Below are 21517 nucleotides of genomic sequence, written 5' to 3' on the forward strand. Positions count from 1 at the left end.
GGGTATGACATAAAAATCGAAGTTGACCTTTAAAGCCAAAAACAGTCTTTATTTGTAGCAGGAATAAGATCTCAGATCAAAGTCGAAAACAAAAGGTCAGCTTTGTTCTTCAATGAAATAATCATATAACTTTGAGAGAACGAAGCTGCACTTTGGTGTTCATCGATGATTTGAAGTTGGTCAGTTCAAAAAACATAGATGTTCTATATCTCCGTGGAGGTTCGGATAGCTCCTGATAGGTTCAGCATGCGGCTATAAGCCTTGTTCAGAGCTTTGGCGGTCATTGGAAGATCCTGCCACAAACGCCAGCTTCGCTTTTCGTCGAGCGTTGCTCTCAAGGATCTCTGACTTCGCTTGCCCACAACCTTCTTGGCTGAGGAGTAGGATCGAGCACGTGGTGGATTCCGAGTACGACTCGAACGACCCTGTGGCTTGGAGTAATCCGGCTTGGGCCAGTGGAGTGGTCTTCTCATTGGCAACTGAGTCTGCGTATTTGGATAGGGAATGGAAAGATCACGCAGGCGGGGATTCAACCTCTTCCTCGAGCGTTTGTTGCGAATTAGCCTAAGAAAGAGGATTGAGAGTATAATTTATCAATCAAGCTTTAATATTTACAAAAATGATTTGCACGTCGAAATCATTATGGAAATGAAATGGATATGCTTTAATTTACCTGGGATGCTCTGCCTGGTAGACATTGCTACACCGCTGGACGTACTCGTTTCCCCCATGAATCCCTTGATGGTTGCCCAATTTTAGATCACCATTCGTCTTGGTGAAAGTTCTGTCGTCGTTGTCATCGTCTTCTTCATCAGAGGTAACCATTAGGTATACGGAATATTGCTTCTGAAGACCATCGGCACCAGATCCTGCCAGCAATCGATTCTTTTGCTCCCTATCGCCCTTCTCGCTCTCCTTGGTCTCGCACATATGAGCCACCAGTTGCATTAGCGAGTGCCACGTGGGATTGTCTTCCAGCCCCTTGACTTTTTCGTTTCGCAACAGCTCGTTGATGTTCATTTTCCGCGATCCTTTACTAGTTGCAGATGTAGTCGATGTGGCTTTCTGTGGACCAGGCTTTAGATACTTTTTCAGAGGGTATGGTGGTCCAGTATTCGTGGCCTTGTCGGTCAAAGAAGTGCGACTCTGATATGGCGCTTTTGACTGATTCTGCTCTGTAGTCAGTGTAATTGTGCTGCTATCAATTTCCAAATCCAAACTTTTGGAAACGCGATCAAGCAAGCCCGTCGATGATGCCTTACTCTCCCTGTTGGACAAATCCAACTTTTTAGGCTTGGCTTGCAACTCTGTTTTTTTCTCGAGTGTATTACCCTCATAAGAAAAGTTCTTTGGTTTGTCATTTCCTTGATTAGGTGTTTTGATTTTAGCATTGGCTGCCGTAAACATGGGAGTCTCTGTATCTGAATCGCAACTAAAGCCTTTAATAAAACGGTCTGCTAATTTTCCGAAATTGAAGCTTGCACATGTATTGGGTTCCAGATGGGTTGTCTGATTCAATGTATCCTTTTGGTTTTGATGACCTCGCTTCAATTGTTTTTTTTGATTCTCAATAGATTCTCGCTGCTTGAGTAACTCTCGTTGCAGTTGCAACTGCTCTAGTTGCTGTCGCTCTTTTCTCAGTGTATTCAGTTTGGATTTCTTATTTGGCTTCGGCGGAATATCAAGCAAAGGTTTTATTTTCTCCACTATGGGTTTTTGATATGTGGAAGGGGCGGGAGAAGTGTTCCTGATTGTCACTTTCTTCGTTTTTGGAGGAGGACTGGTAGTAAAGTAATCTCCATTGAGCTGCTGACCAGCTCCAGTTCTTGAAGAATTCTTCAGAATACCAACCGGTGCTGTCTTCTGCTGCTGCTGTTGCTGCTGCAATAGATATTGCTTGTGTTGCTGCTGCACTTGATACTGCTGCTGTTGCCATTGCAAGGGACTAACTGCACCCGGATAGTTGAACAAATTTCCTTGATTCAAATGAAGATGTTGTTGCTGAGGCGCAGATGCAACTCCTACTGCTGGAATACCATTGTAGCACTGATTTTGACAAGCAGCTAGAATGCAACCTGGTGTCAATAGAGTTGCCTTGGAAACACTTCGACTTGGATAGGATTCATTGCCGGCGTTGTGATAGCCCCTTTGAAATTGCATTTGAGGATGCTGCTGCAGTCCGTAGTTTGGGATGAAGCTCTGAATCGCAGCGCTTTTTCGGTGGGATTTCATTAGCTGGCCACGCAGACGACTCAATTTCCGGCTACTGACTTCCGGCGGAGCTATAACCGCCATTCGCGGCAAGGCGCCACCGAATTTGTTGCACACGGAATGCCAATATTCTGGCATCGCGGCGACTAGTGGAGCTCGAGCGAACTGCTGCTGCTGCCACAGCTGCTGATAGGCATTCATCGAAGCCTGCTTGGCCGAATTAGTCAGCACCCTTCTCCGAACCATGCTGGAATTGATAGATTCTTATTGATTCGCTGGAGGTTTTGTTCTTCAACTGCTGACTCTGAAAGTTTCTGCTGGCTTGCTGTGCTGTTGAATAGTTTTTTTTTCTGGTTTAATTGGGGCTTGTGGGTTCATTGAAAATTTTGGATGCACTTTGGGTGCCATATCTGTTATGGGGAAACCCTGACAAGTGGTTCACGGCCTGCCATGAAATGTTTGTTTTTAAGACTATAGAAATGCAATATCTTATTCATTCTTGTGATAGCAACATATTTCTATAAAAAAAAATAATTTGTTCATTTAAGAAATATAAAACTGAATCGTCCAGTCTTCAATGCATTTTCAAAATATGGTTTTCGAATTAATTTAAACGATTTTTTTGTCTTATATACACCTTAGTTTCTCGCAGTGGTGCACAAACTTTGAAATGACGTCACGCGACTCCTAGTGCGTAACTCCCGGTCTCTCATTCGGTCCTCTCGCTCATTCTGACTCTCTCTCTCCACCTACGCAATTTCCGTTTTAGTGGTGTAGTGAAATTCCCGGCTCCATTTTCATTCAGGTGGCTGCTGGTGGAAAGTTGAATCAACGGCCAGCTGGAAGGCATTCATTCATGGATGGGGTCCTTCCAGGATGCCACTTGGTTTCGTGCGTATTCCAAGCTGCGCAGGAAGGAGAAATTTCCGTTACAAAAGCAAGCGTCGAAAAGGACTTTCATGAACAGACAATCAAATCAAGTCATTTGATTTGCGAGTTTCAAGTGAACATAATCCAGTTTTCAGATTGTTCTATATTTTCCATAGATTTTTTTAAGTTTTATTTCACAAGAAAAATGGTATCCTTTGGCGGTGTGGCAAAACTATTGAGTAGCTTTGAGTGCAGTGCCAGTTCGTGGGTCAAAGTCGTAAATCCCGGATGGTACGAGGCTCGTGAGATTCCGAAGACCATCCTAATCCAGAAAGTGCAACATGAGCCCCAAAATACCAGGGTGATACGCCAGCGACCCCAAACCGCGGAGCCGCCCAAGAAATCCACTAGTCAAAAGCGCCAACTTAATCTTTAAGCTCTAAGAAGATAGGAAAATAATGACTCATTGGTGAGTATTTTATTAAAACAATTGCTTTAATTCTGACCATAAACCCTTTGATGGGCGCCTGAAAGTATGCAGAGGAATCCAACACTTTACAAGAAGATTTTAAGATTCGTCTTTATTGATGCAGGAATGACTACAAAATCTTTCAAATTATTAACTTTAATGTTTTTACTATTAATTTAACGTTATTTTTCCTATTTTTAACACCTACATATAATCTGTAATTTGAATAACACGCTCCCAGGCTAAACATTTTTGATATATTTTTAACAACATACATATAATTTTCATTTACAGATTTAAATGTTTTAATCGAATGTACATTGTATTGGTAAATATGTAACGAATTTAAATCAGCATTCAGTGTTGGCTAATATCCGCTTTCTTTCACAGAGTTGTCTCGCAGTCGTCATCGATTTCGGTATTTTGTCTGCTCCGCGACACGGCCACACTGAGTCGGTGCCGAGTTTTTGCTTCGCGAGCAGGTGGTGTTGTCCAATCAGAATCGCCGTCGACGGCACGAATAACAGAAAAAAATTCCAATAGAACAGCCGAGGGCGATTATTTATGTGTGTTCATGTTAAATGTTAAATGCAAAATTACGCGACGCACGCTGCGCCCACGCGATTTCGAATCCATATCCGATTGTTAAGTGCAAACACACACACACCAACCAAGTGAATATAATATGTAAGCGAAAGGCAAGAAGCCAGCAACAAAGCGCCAGTGATAAGCGCAATAATATAAATGCAATATAGTATAAATTCAACGTGAAAAGAAATCTCGCCAGAGAAATACAAAAAAAAAGCGGAGGCAGCGACAAATGGAAATCAAGCAAAATGAAGAAGAGCGGAGAGATAGAAATCGTAATGTGTAAGCGGGACCAGAGCGTATGAAAAAATCGAAAAAAAAAACGGTGGAGCGAAGATTAAATAAATTTACAAGTGTGTTTTGTATTTGACCAGCTTTTGTGAGTGTTGTTATTGTTGTTTTTGCGGAGGCTGAAAGAAAAGCGGAATAACAACAACACAGCAGCAGCAGCGCTGTTGCATGTGTGTGTGTGGTGAGCAACTATTTCCAGTGATGAGCGCGTGACACGATATGCGCTTCTACCAGTTCACAACATAGAGTGCAATAAAAGAGCTCGTGACCCACGCGGCCATCTCTAATGGCCACCGAGATGCGGAAGCTAAGAAACATATTCATGAATGGCAATTATGTGACGTGCGCTGCGGCAAGTTTTACCTTCGATTCCGAGCCGTGGAAAAAGGAAAACAAAAAAAATGCGCGTACGATTTTCCACTTTGGAAGTCGTGACGTTTTCCCATGCATAACGGTGTGAGCGTGTACGAATGTTTGTGTGTCTGTATGTTTGTGGTGGGGGCTCTCTCACTCGTTCGCTTTTATCCGCATGTGTGTGTGTGCGTGCGTACGTCATAGCAACTCCGGTAAAACGCAAATAAGGGGCAGCGAAAAGCCAATTGCCGTTGAGTGGTCTAATTGGACACCTTGCGTACTATTGTACTATTTACCATTTGGCGACCCGTTATCAATTGCAGGTGCTTTCTCCTGTAAACAGAATGTGACTGCGTGTGTGTGAGTGCGTGCGACCTCGACAAGTTCTTTTTCTTTCTTTTGTCTTCACACATATGCAATTACACGGGAATGTAAGAAGTGTAGTGATCTTGAATAAAATCTTGTTTCATTAACTATAACACTGAAAGTCGAAATGGACATTCCTAAAACAAATTGGTAGCTTGGATTGACCAAAACTAAAACAAAAAAGAATTAAATTACCATTTGCTGAATCTTCACTGGTTTTTTGATATTTACTATAATGAAGCAAAGAGTACGTTCTCATTATGTTTTGAATTTAAAATGAGTTTTGAGATTTTTTAAATCTCTAAAGCAAATATGCCACTTCGATTTAACCCAAGAAACCTTAAAAATGTTGTTATAAATCCAGAATATGTTTTAAAATAAATAAAAATCTGAGAAATACCGTTTTATAGTATTTCTTTCAAAAGAATGTATTTTCAATTCTTAGCACAGATCAAATTTTCTCTTTGTGTATGCCCCAGTAATTGTAATTTTCATACGGCTTGCGGTAGTTTTCCTGTAAAATTCCTGGACTCCTTGGAGTCCCAAGCCCCCAAACACATACACAAGCTGTTGCTGCGCCCCCGCTCACGCACACAAACATGCACACATGCAAATGGGCGCCCTGCTGATAGTGCCTTCTCCCTCTTGGAGAACCCACGATTGTCTCTCTTCTCGCATATTTGCTTTGCTCCGTCGCCCTATCCCTTTTCCTCTGCCCCACTACCCACTGCTCGCCGCCCCCACTCCCACTCGCCCCCTCTCTTTCCGTCTGCTTTTCTGTCTGGCTTTGGCTGCTGTGTAAGTCCAAGTTCTCTAGTTGTTGTTGCTGCTGCTTTTGGTTTTTCGGCTCTCTTTTGCTTTCGGCTTGTTGCCTCATTTATTTTACTTGTCGTTTCTTTTATGCCTTTCGCTTGCTGTTGTTTTTATGTTTTTTAATCATTTTCGTCTCTCCGATTTGGTAAAAAAGAGCCAAAACAACTGCTAGTTATCAGCAAAATTGGCCAGATACGTTGAATACACCCAACTCTTGCTTCAAAAGCAGTTTTAAAACAGTTTTGTCAAGTGGTATGCACTGTTTTGCTACTAAATGCTAAGGTTTTCTATGTTAACCGATATAATCTCAGTAGTGTACGTTACAATAGTTTTACATATTTACATATTTGTTTAAATAACATTTTACCGAATTTTAGCTAGACTTTAATGAAATAATGATTCATTTACAAGTTATGTCACATACGAACAATAAATTATTTTATTTTTTTTATATTTTAAAGAAAACTATGAATAGAGTAACTCCTCTCAGTGCAATATCTAGTGTATTTTCAGCACCTTTGACCCGGTGACGTCTTTTGCATCCCCAACACATAGTGCTGCGTGCTCTGTCTCCCTCTTTCAGTGGCTTCCTCTCGCTCTGCGCTGGAAGTGTGTGTGGCTGGCTGGAAGCGAGGTCGCAGCCTCCCCGGCTTCAGTTAGCCGGAGAAGTATCTTCCAGGTTGGAAGTTCATTCAGTTTTGACTTTTGACTCCGTGCGCTTCGTACTCCGCGTGGTTCGGTCTGCGGTATGCCATTCGCTTGCTAATTCCCCAAAAATTCTACAACTGTTTTTTGTCTTTCCACTGATAAATGCAAATAAACAATAGGAAAGCGTACGCGAAAATCTTTCAGAAATGTGAGAAAATCGGTGGGTGTGAGAGGGAGCGAGAGGGTGAGGTGTCCAGCTGCCGCGGCTCTTTTCACACCCGCGAAATATCACGAGAAAGTTTTTGGGGAAAACAATTTGTTTGGATTATGCGAGTGTGTGGCGAGTGTTGGTTGGGTTAATGTTTGATCATCGTCGTCGCCGCCTGCTTCCTCTTCTTCGCACACACTCTGCTCTAAATTGATTTCAATGAGCTTTTTGACGACTACCCCTCTCTGTCCACCACTGCTATGCCCGTCCCTTTCGCTTCACGATTATGTGCGAATGTGGCTGTGCAAGTGCCCGGTTTTCATACGACCTTGATGTTGTACATTAACCCATTGTGAGCCCCTATTACGTGCTGTCTCTTTCGCGCGATCAGCTTACATAAAAAAAAAAAACTCCAGACATGAACCCTGTTTTCTTTTTTTTTTATCGTGGTCTTAACGCGCTTCATTTTCTTAAAGTTACACTGAAAACTGAACACTATTCTTGCCTGATAAAAATATGTCCGTTGATTAAAATATCTACTTTTTTGTAATGTATAATATATAATATATCTAATATTTCTTGAGATAATGTATTTTTTAGGAATTAAAAACTTTTGTTAACTATTTTTCTTGGATTCAAAAGTTCCGTTTTTTATGAACCAAAAATGTTATCACCAAGTTTTTTTGAAAGCTTAAATAATAGAATAAAATTAAAGAGAAACATTGCCAGCGCTTAGAAATCAAAGTACAAAAAGCGGTTATTGCTGGAAAAATATTCATGTGCCTTTTGTTTTCTTTAAGATTTCTGCTCGAATAGATAACACTGCTCCTCTCTGTTTTCATTAGTTTATTTCTTTTTCTCTTTTTGCTATCTTTGGTGTTTGTTTTGCTCATTAAACCACACGCACACATGCGCCACGCCCACCCGCGATAAAGAAAAATAGAAATGAAAACCCCAAGGTCAAAAACTAGACAAAGTGAAATACTTATTTAATAATTTTCCCTCTTTTCCCTTAAGGCGGTGACAAAATGTGCAAAATCGAAATTTGAAAAGTAATTTGCGTTCGAACAAAGAGCCATTAAATCGAGACTTGAAGGCGTCGTAAACCAAAATATATATGTAAATATATATATATATATATCGAGAACAAATAAAACGTTCGAGGAAGTGTCGCTTCAATAAATTAAAAAAAAAGCAAAAGAACAAAGTGAGCATTGGAGTTGCCTGGTGGGCATGGCCCACTGCCCGCCGAGAATCCGCTGGAAAGTGCGAACGAGAAGCTGCCATTGACCTCTTAATCGAGTTAAGTGAATATTTTAGAGTCGGCGCAAGCTCTACACATCTCACACAATCCACTGTTGCTGGCGGCGGCTTCCCCGTCTCGAAACACCCGGATCCCCAACCAGTTGCCCGCATCCCGTCATCCCAATTCTCCGTTCTCAATTCTCCGGTTCACCATTCTCCGGTTTGTTAGTCTCGCCGCCAGCAAATGAACTCTCGCGTTCGCGTTTGAACTGCGCGACAAAAGAAAATGCATATTAAGTGAATTTCCTGTGCGCGAAAAGCCAATTACGCATCCGCAAGAATCCCCCATCCTCCTACGGCAAAAAGTGAAAAAGGGATTACACCGACGCAGCTGCGATGGCCACCACACCAACGGCTGGGCCAGCAGCAGCTCCTCCAACGTCCTCAACGCCGCAGAACTACAAGGTGCCATCGACCAGCAAGATATCCGTGGACAAGCTCCTCCGGGTCGGCTACTATGAGCTGGAGAAGACCATCGGCAAGGGCAACTTTGCCGTGGTCAAGCTGGCCACCAACATTGTGACCAAGACCAAGGTGAGTTCCCATGCAAATCCCTCAACTAACCACTCGACAACTAGTTAGTCATAACTGACTAATCAAGTCTGGGCAACTGACATCAGTCGGTTTAAAGATTGTTTATGTTCTGTATCTATAAGATCTACTTCGATTCAATAGATACGTACTGATACAAACTCCTGGGGTTTAGATACTTTAGGAAAGTGCTATTCTCTTCGAATTGGTCGAAACAATTTGTGTAGAATTCTTCTTATTTCTAGTTCCTACTTATTAATAATTTTTAATAATTAACACAGATTTTTGATTAAAATTTTTAGTGTTTGCATCTATGTCACATGTAAATTGAATGCCTTCCAAAACTCAGTATATTCTTACGCGTTTTTTGCGCATTTGAGCTGATCGAATTGATTTTAGTTGTTGTTGCTCTTTGATGATTTTGTTTATTGCCGCGTAAATATGTGTACAATAATTATTTACACAACTTATTGACAATCAGGAGTTTCGTTTCGTTTTCGGCATCTCGGTCTTACTGATTCTGTTTCGGTTGCTTGGCTTTTTGTTTGCCTTCAATTGACAATGGCCTGAAAAAAGGGTGGCGGGGGGGAATGTGAATCCGGAGGTGGAAATCGGTAGATGCTAATTGAATGGCATTTGTAAAGCGTCTCAAAAGTGTGAGTGTTTTTTTTTTTTATTACCTTACTGCGTGTGTGTGTGTGTAAACCTTATGAGGAAGTAATTTGATTTGTCTCTTGTTTTTTGTTTTCGATGATACATGCATTTGTTATCGTCTTTTCCCACCGGGAATTTCCTGCCATATAAAGTCAACCGAAGTTGATGAGCCGGCTAAATCACAATTAAGCGCCTTTCCTTACCTGTCGCATCTAAGCGATTAACTCACCTGCATCTTTATATCTTTATCAGTCATTGTGGGTGGGGAATCATCCGACGAAGTGCTAACACAACGGGAACAGCTGTGACACTTGTTAATTGGGATTGTCAAGTGAAATGTACCTACTACAGAAAACAGCAATGAAAACAGAAGCGAACACAAAAAAGCATGCAAATTTATAGAGCAAACAATCAATTTTTGCATAATTGACAGCGTCGAGGAATTTGTGATGAGCACGTGCCTCTGGCGAAATCGATCGTACGAGTATGATTGAATGATTGATGCTGTGACATTTAGTGGGCCAAAACTAACAATTGTAGTACTCACTCATGGTATTCATAACTTTGAATGTCAAATTATGGCTCAGTGTGACCATATTTCTCGAAACAGTCGGTCAGTGTGGCACTTCAAAGCAGATAGATAAACAAATCGAATCAGCTTCCCTCGATCTGTTGACTGTTTGTTGACTGTAACGAAATTTAGTTACCCCTGATAAGAGCACAGCTGTTCGACAACTTCAAGGTCCAATGGTGGCCACTTATCTTATTTCTGCCATGTCCACTCCAATATGTGTACTCATGCTATATAGTATAGCTATATCTGTGCGCTGGTAAAACATGAGTACGTTAGGATCTGAATACAAATGAATTTATTGCCTTAGAGCCCATGGCTTATCGCGCCTAAGCGCATTTTGCCAATAATTCACTATTATCAATGGAAAATGGCAAAAGTTCACTTGTACACACAACTGTGGGTACACATCGAACACACACACACACATTCGAATTATGATTATTTGTTTAAACCGAAGGAACTGCAGAACCCATCGATAAGAAAATGTGCGATAGTACTTTGATCAGCGTATCGTTAAAGTAAACCATAACCTAGTTTACATGGTTTTCTCTAGTGAAAATCTGAAGGAAATAAACAGTTTTATCGTTTCTTTGCCTATATAAATAGTATTAATTGATTTCTTTCTTTGTTTAGAGTTCTACGCTCTCTTGATCGCTTTCATGTGCCGTTTTTCGAATTGAATTTCAGTTTACTTTCTTTGTGTGCGGAATGTGTTTGCACTCAATTGGCAAGTTTTAGTTTAATTGAATTTTTCTGTAGTTGCCTTGGCAACTGTTTTAATGCTCCAATTGATGCAATTGAGCACCAGCCATGCAGCGTAGACACTCTATATAGAGAAAAGCAGGGGAACTTTAAAAAAAAATATATTTTTTAAATTTCATTTAAAATTGAGATAAAAAACTGAACTGCAAATGTGATTTTAAACTGTTTAAAAGTATTTCAATATTTATATGCCGATAATATTTCTCTCTGTGCAGCCCTATGCTCTACCCGTCTCTTTCTGGTCAATTCACACCGTCTCGCTCACATTTGTTGATTGATCTTTCGCTATGGGCAAATATTTAAGCTGCCGTCTGAGCGTTGCCTTTTGGCCAGCAGACCGAAAACATGTTTGAACATCTAACACGCGTCAGACCGAAAAGAAGCGAGTGCAAGCGGGACGGAGATGGTGAGCGAGCGAGCGAGGTGGCCGAAATCGTTTAACAATTTTTATTTACCTTTTTATTAACAATTTCGCGGCTTTTTGCAGCTCGCCATTGGTGTGTCTGCGGTTTTTATCATATTTTTCCTGTGTGTGTTTACAAAACCCAAAAAATTATGCGCACTAAATCTAAGGTCGACCTTTTGATTTTCCTTAGCATTTTCACGTTCCTATTTGTATGCTCTTGATAGTACGAAAACTATGCTATCTGCAGCAACAAAAGACACCACCCATACATACAGTCCAATGATAAACACAAATGCTATCAGTGAAGTTGCTTCTTCTGCTGATTTTTCATCGCAAGAAAAGTAAATTCGCAAATCAGTCACGTGCGTTCGCTCTCTGTCTCAGTCGCACATTAGAGTGGGTGGTGGGCGTAAGTGGGTTGTGGCTGGTGGGAGGGAGGGAGGTAGACAGAAGACAAACAGCACGCGCCAAGTTAATGCTGCCCGATTTGACTTTGCAGGCGATAGCAAAACAAATAATAAATCAACATTTCCTCCGCACAAACAGTAAAACTTCCATACCAAGCACAATGGAAAAACAATTCAAATATAAACGAATTTAGTAAGTTTACAGTGAAGCTTAAATATAAAGAATATCTCTGCATAACATAGAAACCTTTTTAAGTTTAATTTCATTGTTTGTAGATGAAGATTTAAAGTTAGCTGAATATATTTACATATATACAAAAGCGCAATATTAGAACATGCAAGCGATAAATATATAACTAACATCCATGTGCTCCTTAAATATATAAGTTTCACTTAAGCAGGGCCCACTGTTGTATTTCCTTACAATACTTTTGTTAGTCCATTGAAACTTGATTAGCTCGCCAAACATTTGATCGTCACTTGAGTTTTGGCTAGCAGGTGGATTTTCCCGGTCTCCCACAAGTACTGATTAGAAATTAGTTAACCACGAAAGTGGTCCTCAAGCCACGACCCCGCGTGGCCCATTTCCATGGGCAATTAAGTAGGCCATGACATGGAAACTGTAATTGTACTAATCGATTTTCCATTTCCACTGAAAGTTGCCGCTGCCGGTTGGAAAATTGTAAAATCCAGCCAAGCCAAATAAAGTTTACTGACCCCCGGCCGAAGCATAGAAAGAATAGTTGGCACAGCAGCCGGGAAAACGGTGGGGAGTGGAAAGGTGAGCACGAAGGAGGTCGCATATATCGATTAAACACGTGGAAAGAGTGGGTGGGTGGGTCGGTGGGTGTGCTGGCAACACGTTTGATTACCGCGTGTAAATAACAACAACCAAGCGAGCGCTGCAGAAGTTGCAAGGACTCTCTCCTTGGATGTTGTGCAACAATCACATGCTACCGAAGCCCCAATGGAAAATCCAAAAGACGATGAACAAAAGCCACCGGCTCCAAGGGCTCAGCCGCCGGAAAAACCCGCTCGCAAGCGGAATCAAGTTAAAATTCCGCCCACGATCAGGGCGCCAAAACCAACACCTACCGCTATTCTGTGTGAATTGACGCGCCTGAAGGCGCAGCAAAAATATCTCGAATGCAATCAAGTCAAGCTGAATCCCAATAATTTTATACTGAAAGATGACGAGGGCACAGATTCAAAGACCGATTCGTGCCAAGAGCCAGAAACTGGCCAAAATCCGCGACCCACCAGTTCCTCTACGGCAGATCTAATAAGTTTGATCAACGAAATCGAACAGGAGAAACTGGTGCTCCATGAAAAACTGAAGCTATATAGCAGCGAAAAGCGTGGAGAACTTCAGGATATGTGGCACTTTGTGGCCACCATTAAGGAGGATGTCTTTCGGCCGGAACGTCTTAGCCAATATACAGTGAATGCTCTGAGGGAGAGAATCGTTGGCCTAAATGCCCAATTGTATCGGTTGGCTGCTAGGAACTCAAAAGAACTCGAAGAACTAAGGCAGCAGTACGCTAAATTGGAAAATGAAAATAAGCTGTTGTGGAAAGGTAGCATGTAGATTAATATACAACAACTTTGGATTAGTTTTTTCACTTTTTATAGATAATATCCCAAAAATTTGTATTTGTTCTATAACTTGAATAGGTTTTCAAAACAATAAAGCAATATCTTTAAATCAAATGGAATAATTTCAAAAGTAGTTTTTAAGTTAAGATGCACCTACAAAGTATTATCCAATACAATTTAAATGCAAATAATCTTTGGCACCATTAGTTACGAAAAAATATTGCGGAGGAAATGGCCATGCATTGCGATTTGCAGACAAATATTGCTGAAATTCTTGACATTGTTTCAGGGCCCTTATTTAATGGGCGACACTCGTAATCAACAACATTTTAGACCTTGCCTTGAGCTTGCCTTTTAAATCAATAGGACCTTTTGATGCGACTTTTTTCGCCTTCGGCTGAAGGATTCCCAAACGGAGGCGACACTGGTATTTTCTGCCACGACTGCTATACTTGTTGGTGTATTTCTGTTTGCGATTATTTTGAAATGTCTCATTTGCGAGCGCCGAGCTTGAGGTTCATCGCATTCGCCGGGCGACCAATGGGGAAAGGTCAAACGGCACGTGGCAATGGCATTTCTGTTTTTCCATACTTTTTCCGACCCACCACACCCCCCCCACGCCTTATGTTTTTCCTTGCTTCCCGTTGTTGGCTGAAGTTCAAAACCGGCTCACGTGGCTTTGGCGATTCGTAGGACGTAATATCAGTGCAGAATCAGCATTTGTTTCATGCAATTATGTAAAAGTTTGACACTCATCTCGCTTTCGCCGGCCATCGTCTAATTCGCTCAACAGATATTACGCATACGCCGCATTGCCCGGCAGTGTCTTTATTATAAACAAATAGTTTGCATTGCACACTTGTCTCAAGTTCAAAGTCACTCTCGCAATGGAATTTTCACAAAGTGTGATTGAATTTCATTTATTGAAAGATTCACTGCATTGTTTCCTTTTCTTTACAAAAGCTGCTAATATTTTGACTAATTTTCATAAAATGCTGAATATTTTAAAGAAATAAGTACTCAGGAAGCAGCCTGAATTCGCTTAAATGTTGAGCAAACAATAACAAAAAAAAAAAAAAAGTTTAAAGAAACCGGTGGCGATGATGATGCTTTAGCTCATTGTCGTCGAGCGAGAGAGCAACAGCTGAGTAGAAAGAGACGGCGCGACTGAGTGAGTGTGCGCTCACTTGTGTTGTTAATTATTTAACATTGTGTTAAATTTTTAAAATGTTTCGCGAATACACAAAAGCAAATAAACAGTCGGCCACGGCAACGGCAATTTCGTCGTCGTCGTCTGCGAACAGAAAGTCGTGAGCAAAGAATGTTTTTGTCTTGTCTGCCGCCATCGCCGCCGCTCCGCACTCATCATCCATCCCATCCATCCATCCATATCGCATACTCACATATCCGTAGAGATCCCGAGATCCGAACACGCGCACCATGTATGGCCCTGTCATCGTGTGTAGCCACCGTTTATGCGGCCACTGCAGACTGTGCGCCACCAAGCCACCCACAAAGACGCCTGGTAACAGGAACATCTACAGTGGTTTCAATCTATAAGAAAGGGGATCTTAAAGGGTTAAATTATAGCAAAATCTCCCAACTTTGACTATGATAATTCAAATTAAATACATTCTTCTTAAGAATATTAACCATAATATGTCTAATAATCAATTATCATATCATATGTAACAATAGGAATATAAGATGGTTGACCTTGCCCCTCTTTTTAGAGCATCTTCCTTTGGATTTTTTATTAAATAGTAACAAAGTTTTTCTGTTACCACAGTTGTGAGACACTTTTTTGTTGGTTTTTGGGTGTGCAACCCACACATCTTGATTTTCGGGGTCTCTTTCTCTGCTTTTGAAATCTCATTTCTCCCCATTTACTTGCTCCACCGCAAAACGTTCGTTCACCTGGGCCAAACAAACCAGCGAGGCGACAAACAGTCGGTCGAAGAATGATATGTTTGGGTTTACTTTTTGGCTAAAATCTTGTTCCTTTTTGGTCGCGACATCTCTTGCAGGTGGCCATCAAGATCATAGACAAAACATGTCTGAACGAGGAGTACCTGAGCAAGACGTTCCGCGAGATAGCGATCCTCAAATCGCTGCGGCATCCACACATCACGCGATTGTACGAGGTGATGGAGTCGCAGTCGATGATCTATCTGGTCACCGAGTATGCGCCAAACGGGGAGATCTTCGACCATCTGGTGGCCAATGGCAGAATGAAGGAACCGGAGGCGGCACGTGTCTTCACCCAACTCGTCTCGGCCGTTCACTACTGCCACCTGCGCGGGGTGGTGCATCGCGATCTCAAGGCCGAGAATGTCCTCCTCGACAAGGACATGAACATCAAGGTATGATATTATATATACCCCATATTAGTAGTATTTTCAATTGAGTTTCTGTGCCTTTCAGCTTGCCGACTTTGGCTTTAGTAATCACTATGAGGAGGGTGCCACCTTAAGAACTTGGTGCGGATCACCGCCCTACGCCGCCCCAGAGGTTTTCCAAGGCTTGGAATACGATGGACCCAAGTCGGATATCTGGAGTTTGGGCGTTGTGCTGTACGCCTTGGTTTGTGGAGCATTACCTTTCGATGGAAAGACAATCCTGGAGCTGAAAAGTCGCGTGGTGTTGGGCAAATTTCGCATTCCCTTCTTTATGTCGCAAGGTGAGCTCTAAGTGGAAGTATGTACGAACCTATCTAAAACCAAAACTTATGTTACACAGAATGCGAACAGCTAATCCGGAACATGCTGGTGGTGGAGCCTGATCGGCGATACACCATCAAACAGATCATCAAGCACCGCTGGCTCAGCGAGTGGCAGTCAGAGATGCAGGAGGAGGAGCGTTTCGGTGACATTTCCTGTGCCCCCGGCTCGGGAACAGTGTCCAAGTCGGCGTCCACATCCTCGCTGGGCAGTGCGTCGGACTCACCGCCGCAACTGGACTCTGTGGTGATGACGCATATGCTCCAACTGCCCGGACTGACCGCCGACATGATAGCACAGTCGGTGCACGAGCAGAGATTCGACAACATCTACGCCATTTACAACCTGCTGCATGATAAGCTGCAGCAAAGGCGACGCGAAAACCAAAGACTGCAGCACCACGCCAGCCTGGCCTACTCCCGATCCCGTAAGACGAGCATCACGACGGGCGTGGTGGATCGCTCGGAGCCCGTCAAGCAGGAATCTCTGGACCGGCTCAGTCCGCTGAGCAATGCCAATGCCACCAGCTCAGCTTTGGGCTTTGGCTGGTCCGATGTCACCGTGGATCTGGAGAAATATGGTGAATTTGAGCTGGAATGCCTAGCGCGATCAAATGATGTGAGCTCATATATTTAAAGGATTCTCTTGAAACTTTCGATAACAACCTGGATTCTTTTTTCAGCCCCCTGTTAATGCGCAGCATTTGAGTGCACACGCTGGCGGAGGTGTCAATGGAGCGAATACCCGACGCCATACAGTGGGTCCCGGCGATGTGGCCCACGAGCAGGCGCTGGCTAATCCCCATGTGCCGCCCATCGACTTCAAATGTCCACCGCAGTGCAGCGATCCCACTCAGCCAGTTCCATATTACCCAGTTAATCTGCCCATGCTGCAAAACCAGCCCCTGCACAACCTCACCATCAAGGACCAGCATCTGCTCAAGCCGCCCGTTGTTATGGGAGCCAGTGAGTATTCGCCAATCTGACAGAAGTTTTCAATTACAATATTAATGTGGCATCTATTTTTCTAGGCTCATTTGGGCGACGCGCATCAGACGGCGGGGCAAATCTTCACATCTACTATCCCGCCACGGGCACCGTTGTGGGTCCAGCTCAGGGTCAGCAAATGGACACGGCCGGGTACTATATCAATCCGAATTGCGGCACAGATCCCTTGGCTGTGCAGGAGTTGTCGCCGCTCAACGAACAGTCAGTGGCGCAGATGCAGTGCTGCCAGGAGAACGCCACCGGCGAATGCAACGAGGAGCTGCAAAGGTTGACTTGGAACTACATTTCCTTTTTAGGAGCATGATAACATTCACTTCTTTGTAGCTATATGCAAAAGCGAGGAGGCACCCAGCGCCATACGGTGGGCTGTACGGAGGATCTTTCCGTAGCACATGGATCAGGACCAGGATCACAATCCCAGGCGCCAACTACCTCCTCCAATATGCGGCAGCGGCGAACAGGATTGCTCACGGTCACCGAGAGACCGCCAGGTGCGTTGGGGTGGCCAACTAAATTATAAAATATCCAATCCAAATCCTTTTGAATATGTTAAATATCAGTTATTTCAAGATGCCATTATAGTAGGAAAATTAAGATAATAATTTAAATATGTCCTTAAAATTTCAACTGCATGCCGCTCTATAAATAGCTTAAATTATTGAGGTTTATATGAGATCACTTGTTTATTTTGTACAAATGTTATTTAATTATATTTTAATTACTGTATTAATTTGATGGTTTGCCTTTTTAAACTTTCTTTTTATGTAAACATTTTTGGTTTATTGCAATTGATAATTTTGCATTGCCCGCTACTGCACAACAACAACAACAACTACAACCGCTACCGCTCCTGATCTCGCTGCTTAAAAATCCCCTCTACCTAAACCGCCCACAAACGATAGTGATTCCACCCGAGATAATTCGCGAGGTTGAGTCTCGCATGAACCGCGACTATTTTCCTCCCACCCTGAAATCTCTCAGTCAATCGCCCCCCAATGGCACTTACCCGGTGGGCGTGGCCCTGCCCATGGGCATGTCGAAGGGCCTATCGCCGCCCCACTCGCTGCCCTTGGTGGCGGCCGCAGGTGGCTCTGTGCCCCTGGTGGCGCCCAACAATCGGCGCATCCATCGGGTAGTCCACTCGAAGTTGCCCACCGTCCAGGAGGGTGGTAAGTCTTGAGTTTTCTTTGTTGGGTCATCCTGGAGTTTAGCAAAGTGTCCTAACAATAAAATAACCATTATCTTAACCAACATACATCTACTCACTTTTAACCTCCGGTTAGCTACATTTTGTGTTCATTTGTGTGTAACTTAACCTTTGTAAATCATAAATAAAATCCTTGTTAAAACTATTTTATAAGCTATGGGGTCGCAACAATTGGTTCACATTCTCGATCCTCCTCTCTTTTATTCCTCTTGCCTGTCATTTAGCGACAATAGGACGTTATAGTCCAGTGCGTCGAGCATCGGAGGGATCGAAGAGTCAGTTCCAAGGACCACTGCAGGAATGTCAGTCCCTGCAGAAAGGTATTGCACAGAGAAACTTTTTGGTTGCACCCAGTCCGCCGCTTTTAGAAAATTCGATCAGTTTGCCAGGTAAGATAAAAAGACCAAAACGATCGCCACAAGCTTCTACACAAGCTTACTAGTAAAATGGATTTTTAAATAATATGAAAACTGCTTTCACAGGTTCGCCCATACATGGAAAACCGGGCATGGGTTTGCAGCTGGCTCTGCGTCGCGGCCATGACATTGAAGTTCCTCCGGAAGCCATCAAGAATCTGATGCCCGCCCTGGATCGACTGGTTAAGGAGCAGCGTGTTAGCTTCGAAATAGCCAACAAAATAATCTCAACGCATGTGGTGCCGATGGACTTGGCTCCGCTCCTGGGGCTGGCAGCTCATGCATCGAGTGCGGCGGCAGTTAGTGGAGGTCATCTCGACCAGAGCCACTTCACGCATCTCCAGCAGCAACAGCAACAACAGCACATGCTCAGCTTCAGTGTATCGCCGCTCAGCATGCCACAGGGCGGAGCTGTGAATGCATCGCTGACATCCGCCAAGCAGATGTTTGGCCAACCGATCTGTGGCTATACGCAATATCAACCTATGACCCTGGCCCTGCAGCCGCAGCATCAACAGCAGCTGGTTGGCCAGTTCAGCAGCATTAATTTGGGAGCTAGCAACTCGAATTCAAGCAGTGGCTGCCAGTCGCCTGTTTTCAGCACCAGCTTCAGCGGTAGTTGCTCGCCCAATCCATACCTGCCCTGTGCCGCCGGTGGCTATTCGCCGCTGCATCAGATCACCAAGGGCATCTCTGGTTTAAGTACTGGATGTGCTGGTGGTTCCATTACCAGAGGCACTTCAGCCGCCAGCGAAGGAGCTGCAGCGGCCGCCGCTGCCAATCAACCTCTGGATCTGTCCATGGATGTTTGCGGCGGGGTAACGGATCAGCAACCCACGGACTATGCAGCCACCAATTGGTTTATGCCCACGGCTTCGTACTATGACATGAAACCGCTTAACCTATCGCCCGCACAACCTGTGAGGGTCGTGCCCACGCCGCCGGCTTCACCCAATTTGTGCATCATCCAGGAGGAGAATGGAAACGGACAAATGTGTCACACTATCAGCACGGGTACTCCATACGCCGGTTGTACGGGAGGAATTACGCCGCAGATATGCCTCACCGATGTCCAGGGCAGCGAGATCACTTTGGTGGCTCTATCCTCGGACAATAGTCGTGATAGTGAGGACTCCCTTGAGCAGCACACTCCAGTAATGTCACTGCAGGTGAGAGGAAGAGGAATTGCACATTTTCTTAAGTGTTTCCTGTGTATAATCAATAATCTTGTTCATAAATATCACGAGAATCCATTTTTAATAAAATATCTTTACAGGGGCTTATCATCACGGAGCCCAGCATCGATATGCCTTCAATCACCAGGGGAATTGGACGTAAGGCCAGCCTAGACTGCGAATCGGTTGCTGGAAGTCATTGTCCAGTAGCCAGTGGCTCCTCCCACGCTACCCAATCCCAATCCCAAACCCAAGCTCAAACCGAAGCCCAATGCCGGCGGGGCAGTGACAAATCGCTTGGTTTCTCAGATGATTCACTAAGCAATGACTCGAATAACCTGTCACCCTGCCAGGAGCCATCCGCCAGCTCTGGTTTCAAATCGGATTCCCACTCGGAGATGGGCGATCACACGGAATGTGGTCATCTAACGCCCGATTCCATGTGCGACTCGCGGCGCATGTCGGATGAGATGTGCTACGAAGTGCCGCTGCCACATGAGTGCTCCAATCTGGACTCCACGCGCATCTTGGAGATGGTTAAGCAGACCATAGACTCGACAATGCCGCCGAAGGGCTTTATCCTGCACAAGGGAAGCATTAGCTCGGAGGACAGTGGAGCGGAATCGCGACATAGCAGTGCCTCGAATGCATCCACCTCGAATCCTCTGGCCTGCGAGGCGGCCTCTCTGCTCGCTTCACACTCTGGATATGGAGAGCCAACCACAAATCTCAGTTTGGAGTACTCAGGCGGCCTGCAGATCGAGCTTCAAGTGTGCGAGGGACGCAGCCGCGATCATCATGGCGCCGGCAAAGGCATCAAGCTGCGTCGCATTTCCGGGGACCAGTTCGAGTACGGAAAGATATGCCAGCAGTTAATAAGCACCATCACCATGCAGCAGGTGGCAGGTTAAATTATGGAATCCCGCCCTGCTAGCTACCCAAAATGACTACTCGCCTTGCCTAAACTCTGCGTAGCTGTGATTAAAGTCGATATGTACGATATAGCCATCCTTAACCAGTAGCAATTGGACAGGAGTTATGTTTCAATTTCCTAACCAAGTTTATCCCTTTCCCGTTTTTCATGTTCAGTAGCGTAATCAAAATTTTGAATATCAATTATAAATACATTTTTCAATTTTTCGTAGACCACACCGATTCTTAGGTAGTTCAATTCAAAAAAAAACGTGTAAATACGTGTAGAAATATTTAAAATATTCGCTAACATATTATATTTTAACGAATAACGCACATGCCAAGATAGTTTAGTGAATTTGTAATACAAATTTGGTGGCGCAAGGTTTTTCAGCAACAGGAGCAAGTAAAATACATTCCAGTAGCCGAAATTTCATACAAAGGAAACCAACGTTCGTTCTAGCCGTAATGATTATCAATATTTAGATCTATACTATATATAAATATATAGACTAATGATAATTTTGACTTCTGTGCAATTCGTAAACGAGATAAAAGTGTTTATTTTGTCAACTCAGTTCAATGACGATACGTACATCTATATCTGTATGAGATATAGATAAACTTAATGTTAATATATATAGGTGATTACTAAATCTGTAGTTAGTTTGCAGTGGCAATTCCTAGCTCCGATTAGTGGTAAGCTCTTGATTCCGTTAAATTTTAAACATTTTTTATGAGTGTAGTGTGAAAGTTTGTTCTGTTATTATACACACGATCTATGTTTACAGTTATATTCTACGGATTAAACACAACATTGATAAATCTATTTTTTAATGAAAGACTGCTGTGATTTTACATGTAATTAATTTAGAGCGAAAGAAGGTAGAAGTAAATAACAACAAAAAGAAATACAAACAAAAACTACAAATTTCAAACCAATTAGTTATATGATTATATAAATAAACAATTGAACTTTATCTTAAATAAATTACCAATTCTCCAAACATCGTCCCATGTGGTTTTC

The 21517-nt window shown here is 43.2% G+C and overlaps 4 protein-coding genes across 9 annotated transcripts; 3 read left to right on the plus strand and 1 right to left on the minus strand.

Annotated features, from left to right (window-relative positions):
* Positions 1 to 29: 29 nt before the first annotated feature.
* On the minus strand, positions 30 to 2637 carry LOC117137425. Its single transcript, XM_033298854.1, has 2 exons — positions 674 to 2637; positions 30 to 564 (listed from the first exon to the last, which is right to left on the minus strand). Exons 1-2 carry the CDS (start codon positions 2455 to 2457, stop codon positions 204 to 206), a joined length of 2145 nt encoding a protein of 714 aa, XP_033154745.1. The 5' UTR covers positions 2458 to 2637; the 3' UTR covers positions 30 to 203.
* A 559-nt stretch (positions 2638 to 3196) lies between these two features.
* On the plus strand, positions 3197 to 4508 carry LOC117135749. Of its 2 annotated transcripts, XR_004459058.1 has the most exons (3): positions 3197 to 3550; positions 3845 to 3878; positions 3941 to 4508. XR_004459058.1 is itself a non-coding variant. In XM_033296204.1 (2 exons), exon 1 carries the CDS (start codon positions 3287 to 3289, stop codon positions 3515 to 3517), a length of 231 nt encoding a protein of 76 aa, XP_033152095.1. In that variant the 5' UTR covers positions 3197 to 3286; the 3' UTR covers positions 3518 to 3550; positions 3941 to 4508. The 2 variants fall into 2 exon arrangements, 1 of the variants encoding a protein (XP_033152095.1); XM_033296204.1 differs by lacking the exon at positions 3845 to 3878.
* On the plus strand, positions 4151 to 21497 carry LOC117135747 (serine/threonine-protein kinase par-1). Of its 5 annotated transcripts, none has more exons than XM_033296199.1 (12): positions 4151 to 4237; positions 7836 to 8657; positions 15081 to 15416; positions 15478 to 15733; positions 15793 to 16391; positions 16456 to 16738; positions 16804 to 17047; positions 17105 to 17271; positions 17683 to 17949; positions 18212 to 18376; positions 18470 to 19572; positions 19680 to 21497. In XM_033296199.1, exons 2-12 carry the CDS (start codon positions 8460 to 8462, stop codon positions 20487 to 20489), a joined length of 4428 nt encoding a protein of 1475 aa, XP_033152090.1. In that variant the 5' UTR covers positions 4151 to 4237; positions 7836 to 8459; the 3' UTR covers positions 20490 to 21497. The 5 variants fall into 5 exon arrangements, with proteins under 5 accessions (XP_033152090.1, XP_033152088.1, XP_033152091.1 ...); XM_033296197.1 differs by lacking the exon at positions 4151 to 4237 and adding an exon at positions 4332 to 4420; XM_033296200.1 differs by lacking the exon at positions 4151 to 4237 and adding an exon at positions 4595 to 4610.
* On the plus strand, positions 11901 to 13082 carry LOC117135748. Its single transcript, XM_033296203.1, has one exon. It carries the CDS (start codon positions 12425 to 12427, stop codon positions 13043 to 13045), a length of 621 nt encoding a protein of 206 aa, XP_033152094.1. The 5' UTR covers positions 11901 to 12424; the 3' UTR covers positions 13046 to 13082.
* Positions 21498 to 21517: the final 20 nt, after the last annotated feature.

The sequence above is a fragment of the Drosophila mauritiana genome, chromosome 2R (genome assembly GCF_004382145.1).
Source record: "Drosophila mauritiana strain mau12 chromosome 2R, ASM438214v1, whole genome shotgun sequence".
Lineage (NCBI taxonomy): Eukaryota > Metazoa > Arthropoda > Insecta > Diptera > Drosophilidae > Drosophila > Drosophila mauritiana.

Bases quoted from the DNA above. Each gene is read 5' to 3' on its own strand.
- LOC117137425 (XM_033298854.1), bottom strand. From the start codon at position 2,457: ATGGTTCGGAGAAGGGTGCTGACTAATTCGGCCAAGCAGGCTTCGATG. The intron at 565-673 runs GTAAATTAAAGC...CCTCTTTCTTAG, and splicing joins TACCAGGCAGAGCATCCCAG to GCTAATTCGCAACAAACGCT.
- LOC117135749 (XM_033296204.1), top strand. From the start codon at position 3,287: ATGGTATCCTTTGGCGGTGTGGCAAAACTATTGAGTAGCTTTGAGTGC.
- LOC117135747 (XM_033296199.1), top strand. From the start codon at position 8,460: ATGGCCACCACACCAACGGCTGGGCCAGCAGCAGCTCCTCCAACGTCC. The intron at 16,392-16,455 runs GTGAGCTCATAT...TTCTTTTTTCAG, and splicing joins GCCTAGCGCGATCAAATGAT to CCCCCTGTTAATGCGCAGCA. The intron at 17,272-17,682 runs GTGCGTTGGGGT...CACAAACGATAG, and splicing joins GGTCACCGAGAGACCGCCAG to TGATTCCACCCGAGATAATT.
- LOC117135748 (XM_033296203.1), top strand. From the start codon at position 12,425: ATGGAAAATCCAAAAGACGATGAACAAAAGCCACCGGCTCCAAGGGCT.